The sequence below is a fragment of the Eucyclogobius newberryi genome, unplaced genomic scaffold, assembly GCF_026437365.1.
Source record: "Eucyclogobius newberryi isolate DKJ021-1_F unplaced genomic scaffold, fEucNew1.0.hap1 SCAF_13, whole genome shotgun sequence".
NCBI lineage: Eukaryota > Metazoa > Chordata > Actinopteri > Gobiiformes > Gobiidae > Eucyclogobius > Eucyclogobius newberryi.
The window spans coordinates 26,213,064-26,223,063 of NW_027315757.1; the positions used below are offsets into that span (position 1 = coordinate 26,213,064).

At 38.7% G+C, this 10,000-nt stretch overlaps 1 protein-coding gene across 1 annotated transcript in view; it reads right to left on the reverse strand.

The window, feature by feature from the left end:
* The window catches only part of col5a3a (collagen, type V, alpha 3a), a 45,415-nt gene that overhangs the window by 30,308 nt on the left and 5,107 nt on the right, over nucleotides 1-10,000 (reverse strand). The window contains exons 2-4 of the mRNA XM_072443105.1: nucleotides 2,512-2,679; nucleotides 1,788-2,001; nucleotides 1,548-1,710 (exon numbers count right to left, since the gene is read on the reverse strand). Coding sequence (XP_072299206.1) covers nucleotides 1,548-1,710; nucleotides 1,788-2,001; nucleotides 2,512-2,679 — 545 coding nt within the window. The remainder of the gene's footprint in view (nucleotides 1-1,547; nucleotides 1,711-1,787; nucleotides 2,002-2,511; nucleotides 2,680-10,000) is intronic.

Genomic DNA, 10,000 nt, shown 5'->3' on the forward strand with positions numbered 1-10,000 from the left:
AAAGACCGAGCCCTCTCCCAGAACCAGGGCCTGGGAACGGAGACCCGGAGGTCAGCCTGGATGTTCCACTGTCCCCTGGTACCGGCCGCGCCCCGTGTGTTCACTGTGAGTGACACGAACATAATCACGGACTGTGGCTCTTTGAAAACACAGAGAACATGGATATTTTACTAACGTTATGTTCAATGTCAGGTTTTAGCGATTAAACTATTCTTAATTCACTTTTATAGGTGCTGCCGTATGTTATTTATGTATAGGTTTAAGTGCCAATGTCAGGTTGGACTAATTATTTTACTGATTAACACAGATAATTAATTATACATGAGATTTTCACCCCAAAAAAGTGCATATTTTATCCCAGTTAAGCTATTTCTAGGTTCATAATTTTAATCCCTGTTTGACAAATAAAACATTGGACAAATATTTTGAGGCTCCCTAGTTTTTAAAATTAGAAAATCATAAAACCCTGTGATATGTACTTTAATCTTCTTTTTGAATACATTTGCATCAGGTATTACATTACAGGAAGTGTCAACAATCACAATTACAAAGAAAGCTGGAAAGCAGGCAGTGAATTAAGAAAACTAAATTAAGCTAAATGTAAAAATCAACCAACTCTAATTAAAATAAGGAAAATTTGAATTGTGGTTTTCAAAACACAGTCAATAGCACATCCCATTAAAGTTGAGCAGCTGAATGTGAAAAAGGTGACAGGGTTATGACAGGGTTATTGGGAGGACCCTGACCTCAGGTAAAGCGGCTGATGGGTGGACACTTTTGAAGAAGTGTTGATTACTCCAATGAGTCACCCAGGGCAGTGGGCGTGTCCCGGGTCAGGCCGACACTGACATCTGGTTAAAGTGGGTGAAAGTGCTTTAAGGACATTACAACAATGTTATACCTTCTATTTTTCTCTGCAGCCTCTCACAGCCTTCAGACCAAGGTCACTTTGGGAACAAAAACTTGGGAATAAAGGGTATTATATGTAATATATAAATTATGGATAAGATTACAGTTTATTCTAAAAAGCCTTGTTCTGACATTGGACGTGACCAGACTTTAAAAGTGTTGTAGGCCAAATAAACCTCCTGTTTTGTAGTCCTTGACCATCCTGACTTGAAAGAACAAATATTTTCTTTTCTTTGCAGAGGATAATGGTGGACATGCCTGAACAACATGTTCCCTTTCAGCTTTTCAATTTATTTTAACTTTGTTCCTCCAACATTTGATTGACAGAGACCCCATCCCCCTTAACCTCTTGAACTGTGATTTTCTTTTCAAATCTACTAAGAGGATTTTCTGTTTTACAAGAGGATTGCATGGTATCGAACATGATTTAAATGCAAAATGAAAACCCCACCGTTTATTGAACAGAATGTGCAAATATACATCAGATTATATTTCAGCTTTCATGAGTAACTCTGAACATACCAGCCATACCGCTCTGCTAACACCTCATTCATAATGTGGACGTCTTTTCAAAACAATGATGTTGCTTGACACTTGTTGCCGGCCTGTGTGGGTGATTTCTGTGTTGCATGTCTTACCTCAAACACGTCTTCCTCCAGCAGCCTGGTCCCAAACACCGTGACGCCGTCAGTGCTGACCACCGCACTGTCCCCACGAGGCAGATCCAGGCTCTGAATCTTCTGACAGTCCAAGTAGAGAGTGACTGACTTCCCGTTCACGCTGTAGGCGATTCTGTGCCATCTGAAACAGCACAAAAAGTACATTCGTAACGCCGTATAAATAGAGTCAATATTGTTGTGACTGTTGGATGTGCCCACCCTCCGTCTGCTGTGTTGACGGTCTTAAAGATGGGGTACAGTGGAGGCGTTGGCTGTCCATTCTGGTCTTCGTAGAGGAAGACAGGGGAGCGCCCGAGCTCCAGTCCAACCTGCTGCACGCCCTGATCATCATAGACGGACAAGAGGAAGAACTGGGAGCCCTCTTTAGCTCGCACGGCCGCCATTACAGAAAAGTTCTCTGGGAATTTTGAATCTGGAAGAGTATCAGAAAGAGATATATGTTTATAGTATGTGCAAAAGGTCACAAAGAGAAAATGTGATAAAAAAAAAAAAAAAATAGCAAGGGCTGTCACTAGTCAAACAATCATGTCTAGGCTGAGCCAAATAATATGTCTGTTTGCCGTAACCCGACCGACCCGGTACGAAACTAGCCGACTGGGGGAAAAAAATCTGCATTTTGTTGAAAAAATGTCAAAATCTTTTATTTTTCAATTATTTCGCAGATTTTTATTAAACATACATATTTATAACCAAATAAAGCCTGGTGACTGAAGATAGATAATTTACATGGGAATAAATGCATTAAATATGAAAATCTGAAATTGTTTATGGTTTTTTGCATTTTTAGAGTCTGTATAGTCCAGATAACAATTATGATGATCAAAATATAAGTATGATTATGATTTATAGTCGATTAGTCATTGCAGACCTATTTCCAACAGATGATCAGCTTAAATATGCATAAGCTTGTGGTAAATCATACCTGGGAAAAGTTGCTTGGTGGGAGCACTTAGTTGTATCTTTTTGTCTATTCTGTAGGCCAGGTCTGTCTCCCGTGTGCCTCTTCTGTTACTGCAAAGCCCCGCCTCCAGAGACACGCCCTCCATGTTTTCTGTCAGGTCCAGCTCTCTCAGGACGTCAACGTGATCAGCTGGAAAAGAGGAGCAGAACAGACAAAGTGAGCAGACAAAACCTTTAAAATGGTGATGATTTGCAACTTACAGGGCATTTGAGTCACAATTACTTAGTTTGCAGTAAAGTTTGTCGAAGTACTGCTGTTTTCTCAAATGATTAACGGTCATTAGAAGTTTTGGAACGATATAATAATAAGTTAGGACGTGTGAGTTTGTGTCTGTGTAAGATAAGGGTCTGGTTAAGTTTAGGAAGAAGATTATGGTTAAGGTTAGGATCATTGTTGAGGTTTATGTTAGATAACGTTAGCAGAAGCAATTTTATCTCATCTTACGCCATAAAATAGATTATAAAACAGTCAAATACATAACAGTTTCGGCTTCTTCATGGCAACAGAAATTACCCCATAATCATGTTAACCAGAGCTACACAGTTACTTCCAATCCATCCCTAGCGCTAACCTTTTAAAACTGAAACGGTCTGAATGTAAAAAGGACAATTTACAATTTTCTGACCGTTTAAACAATGATTTATTAAAATAATGGTGGTATCAGTTATTATTATTTGTCAAATTGTAACTATTTTTGATGGATGTATTTTATGTATGGATTTTGGGCCTTGTTTACAGAATAGTTGCTAGGTAACAGTTGTAGAATTACCTCATGTCCAACTACAATGTTTTCTCTTATGCACTTTAAGGAAAGACAGGTGAATAGGAACAAATCTTGAACCCAAATATATCAATTTGAAAATTCTCCTGTCGTTTACTCAAATAAATGTAAGAAAATTTGTGTTACTGTATTATTTGTACATTTTTCACTATGTAATGTTTTCATATAGAAATAAGGCATTTCACGTGTGAATATGACCAAAATAGTCCCTATTTGGGACATTTAAATCTGAAACATTTTTTACATTTTGTTGACATTAAATACAATGACAGAGGGATTTTGGATTGGATGTTGTCTTATTTCTTATTTCCTTTTTGAGTTAACTCGATTTGACTGAGAATTGGCATACAAGTTCAATATTTAAGACTTAAATCTTTAATAAATCAGGCTTAGAACTAGATATCAACAAATCCTTCCGATTCTGTCAAATTCTTGTTAAGTAAAAGTTTGGAAAGTTTGGTGTGTGGAGCTACTTAAAGGGCAGATCTTTAAGGAGAAAAATACATTTTAATAAAACATTTACTTGAGAGATCAAACAGACAAAAAAAGACCAGACATTATACTCTGGAAAACGTCTTGGCTAATTGCATGTGAGCGGAGCAGGAGGGACGGCGTGCAAGAGTTTTAGAGTGAAGCGACTTCCTGTAGTCTCGGAGTGTGTCGGCAGGTGCACAGGCCGTGATGGCTGTTATTATGGCGTAGGGGCGGCACTCAGACTTACCCATAATCCTCTAGGAGCACACCTGACAGCTGACACCTGCACAGCTCACACAGCCCACTACAGCGATGCCTTTCCAAAAGCGGTTCCTGTCTTCCCGGGTCGTTGTTAATTATGTACTAATCGCGGCACTTTATTGTGCGGCACTTTATTGTGCGGCAAAAAGACGGCTTTGGTTCCATTAGTGAGTCTCGTGTCATTCCAACGGGTTTGTATTTGTATGCAGCAGACATAACTGACAATAAAACTGTTGGAGCTAAATCAGAGCTGCCGTGGTTTGACTGAGCGCTCTGCACAAGTGAAAATCAAAACGCCACACACACACTGAGCCCTGTGAAGAGCAAATAGTGGACGTTTCCGAGTTCAAATCAGAGTCAGGACACCTTATATTACCACTGCGACACGGAGGCCCGCTCAAGTATTTGAATCTCTATTATTCACTCATTTGTGAAGCAGGACCAATTTATTCTGAGCAGGGAGCAGCGTAAATGGGTCAAGCTGAGAGTTCCTGTCACAGACGGAGGTGCATATGACAGACGCTTATGTAATGTAAAAATCAAATGTTTAATCCTGACTAAGTAGGTCACACTTGGCCAGAAATAGAAATGTCAAGATTATTCGGTCAAGTCGCAATGTAATCGTAAGTACTAAAAACAAATGATGTAAAGTGCTTTTTACTGACAGTATAATCAGAACGTTTGGTTTCATAAAGCTGATCATGTACTTGTGATTGATGCTCTGTCGATTAGATACTATGAATAAAAGAAAATGGATTTCACCGTTGTTTGGTCTCGTGTCAATAATTGCGAGTAAGTGTAAAACTGTCACAAAAATCACAACACTTTTGACCATTTTGATATCATGACCAGCCAGAGTACGCACCAAGTGATCTAAAAGTAGACTATGTAACTCTTCTGGAGGAGGTTGTGCTGCCTTCTTTGTCCAAAACGTCCCATAGTAGAGCTTAATTGACACACGTTTGATTTTTGTGTGTGTTTTATTACTCAAAACTACCATGAAATACATCATTCTTCCAGTGAGCGGAGTCGCCTCTCCTCTAATTTTCTGATCTCTGAGTAAATATACAAGTATAATATCATACAGTGGAACAAATGAATAAAATCTCCATGGAGACAAGCAGGTGGCGCACCCTCCATCAAAAAAGCTACATTTAAGTACAGATTTTAAAAAGAGCTTGCTTCCTACATTTCATCTGATGTGAAATCCTACGTCAAACTGTGTGATTCATGATGTGTTCTCTCCCCTCAACCAAATGAATGGCAACGTGCCCGAATCATCTAAACCTTTTTTGAACCCACAGAAACAAACAAGTTTTTTTTGTACATTCTGTCGTGGCGCAATCCTTAATGTCTGTGTTTAATTAAAACTGGATTTGATGTCTTATCCATCACGAGTTGTGGGAGATTATGACTGCAAATCAATTTCCTCTAAGTAGCAAAGTTGAAAGTTTGTGCTGAGTCAAAGTAGAAAAATTCCCCTTTTCCAGTGTTCCTCCGCTGTTGGTCTGACTTTATCTCTCATGCATATTCCCTCCGAGGTCAGGGAGAAGTCTTTGCTGGATTGGTTTGAATAATGTGCCAAATTAAAGCCATATGAATGAAATTAACTTGGTTTATACTGCGTGTATGGACAGTGACAAACAAAAATAAGTACAAATTGAGTTTCTAATTAGAATGAAACACAAGGCAATTATAGAAAAAAAAAAACTGTCAATATGGTAATTTAAAGCAGTTAATGAGCTATGCCTGTAATTAAGAAGGATGTGGCAATGGACACTCCCGCCTCATCTAAATGGCACTGCACTCTCCGTTTTCGATGCATGTTCCAGACATTGGTCAGTCCTGAGCTGACCTTCTTCAAACAAAAGCTGACAGTTTAGCTTCGCAACAATGCCACAGGGAGAAATTTGAGACAACTTGCAGAAATTCCTCCCAGAAACGATAGAGCGTTCACAAGTTAAACATCGGATGAGTGCCATCCCACAGCTAAGTGTGCAAGATAAACTCTTCGTTTGGCCAAGACTTAATGAGCACGTGAGAACTACCGATGTTTGTCTTTAGCTGACGACACTGTCCGAGAGTTTGTGCAAGGAAAGAAACAAAGAGGGCACAAGCTAGAGAAAGTCCCTGGTGGATTTATTTTGTGTGATTTTGTTCATTGTTGTAGAGGTGGCTGAGGTTGGTGCGATGGCAATTTATATGTATCTATCTATTAGGGATGCAACAATATCCACATCTTTTATACTTTTTCCTTTCAAAATGCCGTGACAAGCCTTTGGTGTGATTAATTACTGTCATAGTCCAAATAAAATATAAAAGTGCTTAATAACAGCTTAATAACATATTTCTTAATGTTGTATACGCTGAAAAACAATACGTATAATCAAAGGAGCTTTTAATTTTAAATATTATGACAGTCCATGATATTATTGGGAGACTTTTGACGATACAGCATCACAACATTTTGGTTATTGTTGCATCTCTTTTGTCTGTAGAGCCAAAGTGACACATTTATTATGGTCAGTGCACTTTATTTTCCACTTTAGATGTTGTTCGCTTCTCACCTTCGCGCTCTACAGTTGCTCGCTTGAGTTTGAGCGTGAACAGAAAAGAACTAACTCTTAATATCTCTTCCGAATGGCGGATTCTCATATATGTTCCGATTCAGTTTTATGAACCATTTATGAACCAGCCTGAGATTTGGGGTCAGAGATGATTCAGTTTGATGAGTAACAGGTCAACGATGCAGGGAGTTTCTCAGAGCTTCAGATTGCGAAAGCAGGACGTGAGACAATCCTCTTGTATCTCGAAGTTCTCTTGGTTGTGTGAGCTGACAGGCGCTACAGGTATATAAAGGTGTACATGACACGCTGCGCCATGTTACTTTATCCTCAGTATTCCAGGAGACAGTTGTATCTGCCCAGACTGTGCAGACTTGACAGAAAAGAGCGCCCACTCCTGATCACATATGCTGTTTTATCCCTTTGCCACACAACACTCTCCATCTGTGCCTGTCGCTCTCCGTGTCCTCCGTATCCTCCAGCCTCCTCCAGCCCACTGCTTCTCCAGACATGCACATCTGTGTTCTGTGTCCAACGGTCTCCCTGACAGCGAGCATGACTCACGCCTCCTACACTCTCAGGCCTCACAGCACATACTGTCCACAACGGCTCAAAACAGGGGGATTTCACCCAAATGTGCAGCCAGAACTCCAACTCTTGTTGGAGCTGTACAATTTGAAAAAAATAAATGTACTGATAATAAATTCTGCACAACGTCTTACTTGCAGGGGGATGTTTTATTTACAGGTGAAACATTACAGGCAACATTTCAGCATCACGCACGCCTTCTCCTACACACCTGCTGTAGAACACGATGTGCAAAACACCATCTTCATGAAAAAAGTGCAATAATTGTGATTGATCATATTGATCGTCGCCATTACTGATTCAATTTAATTTAAATTATTTCAGTATTAATTTTATGAGCATAAACTAGATACCTTGTTTTTATTCTTTTGTCTTTAAATTAAATTGTCTTAAATTATAAAATGTTATTATTAAAACAGAACAGATATTAAAATACCAAATCAAAATGATGTGACGGATGGAAAACATCCTCAGGAAAAAGCTAAATTCACATTGAGTTCATCCCTGAACTTTTATGTCAAGAACACCTTGAATTTGCTCCAGTTCGATGCAGAGGATATAATACTAAAAACAAAATGCAGATTTAAAGTAACCGTATGTAAGAATTTTAAATTTCATTAACATGGTCAAATAAAAAGCACTTCATGATAATTGCTTTAAATGATAAAATTGTGGTGCTATTTTATTCGTTGACATATTTTTACATGCCCTAATTATAGCACAGTCTATATTTTAAAAATTGTTATTATTCATTGTTTTATGATTCACCTTATACCTGGAGCCGTTGTTCACTGACAATGGCAATAAAAGCTTTTCTGATTCTGATGCTGATTTATTCTTGATAACAAAAACTTTGGCCATAATGTCCAAAATGTTGAGGTGAAAATTTGATGTTGTGGTTCTCAAAAGAATTATCCATTATCAGGATGATTTGGGTTGCCAGTTACTACAACTAAAACGAGCAGTAAATAAACCTGTGCACCCTTTCTCTGATCTGAATGGGAAACACGTGTGTCCATCTGCAGGACACAAGACTAAAATGTCATGTATGTTCTTTAACATGCACCAAATGAACACATAATAAGAACAATGAAACACAAAACACACACACTTCAATAATACCAAATGCTCTAAATCCTAATAGTTCTGATCCAGATCAGATTATTCTAGAATAAAAGGAATGCCTGGATGACAGCAGGGTGTGAAAGAACATAAATCTTGGCTGAAGTGATAGCTTCATGTATAAATGTTATCCAGACCGAGCCGGCAGCTTCTACCTTAGAACTCACATGCACAACTCAGACTTTATAACAAAACACTTAAACCTCAGCCAAAAGATCTGAATCACTTTGGCAAACATTAAGACCACACTGGGAATCACCAAAAACAAAAGCCTCATAGATTGACAAAATCATCCCATGTTATCTAAGAACGAGTTGGAAAGGGAGTTGAACTTTGACCCTCAGACACGCTGACAAGGGCTAAAAGTGGATGTAATACATTTTATGGGGCTATTTCTGGAGGGAAGAGGAAATACGAGTGCTTTGTGGCAGAGAGCAAAGGGCCCTGACAGGAAGAGGTAAAGCCAACATGACAAAACATGCGAAAGGAAACACAAACATCTGCAGCACTGTTTTGGCTCATTACAAATTCACGCTTTCCTTCTCTTCTTAACTTTCATGTAATTTATGGGTTATTTTAATTAGAAGACCAAGACCCAGACTTATCTACTATTTGCCTAATGAGGGGAAGTACAGAGGTGAAGGATGGCGTGAAAGCCCAGAGAAGCACATTTCTTTTATACACAAGAATTGATTTGTTTGTAGCTTCTTTTAGGTAAATTCAGTTGTATTTTTAGCCACAGTGCTATGTCTGTCACCTGACTAAGCCTCTTTTAGTATCCCCAGTTACACTTGCAACTAAAACACATTACACACGGTTTCCACTGCATTTTAAAGATGCTTTATGTCGCATTTGTGGTGCGGAGGTCCATAACCAGCTTGTCTCCACGGAGCTACAGGTCAGCTCTGTGGAAAGGCGACGCCGCTCACAGTAAAAATACATATTTCTCAAGGTTGAGCAACAAAAACCTCCACAGTGAAAGAAATACTGGATAAATAAGTTGAATGTCACACTGTGGAACGTTCCAGGCAAAGTAATAACACGACAATTTTGTTCAATGCAGTGATAAATCAAAAATAACTGGTTTGAATGTGTTTTAGGGCTTCTATATGTGGATCTAAATCTTGAGTGTGACATTACTGATACAGCAAGCCCTCACTTAGCCTCTCAGACATAACACTGGGGGCTTCTATTATGGCCTGTGCGAATCAAAGCATGGAAACTAGACACACAGACACGCCCTCTGCACACTGTCTGTCTCTGGCTTTGCTGACAACGTTTGACAACATTTGACACTGAGAACAGTCAGTTTCAAACAATTAAGGACAGGTTTTTGTTTTTCATTACGTCATTGTTTCCCGTTTGTTTTAATTTTGCATCGTTGCAGAAGAAGTTAACAATTCAAAACTAATAATTCTATATTTTCAAAGATCAAAAGTCCTCAAAATGTCGCCTATAAACAGGAAGTGGAAACCCATGATGTCTGTATTGACATTATTGGACAATTATGACATAAAACTGAATGCTGCTTTTAGAAATTACTTTGTCACATCATCTAGACTCTTCTTCTCTCTCTATTAAAAACTTAATTGCCTTGCCATTTTAGTCAGCTACATTATTTTACTCATCATATTTTCCAATATTTGTTTGGCGGGTAACT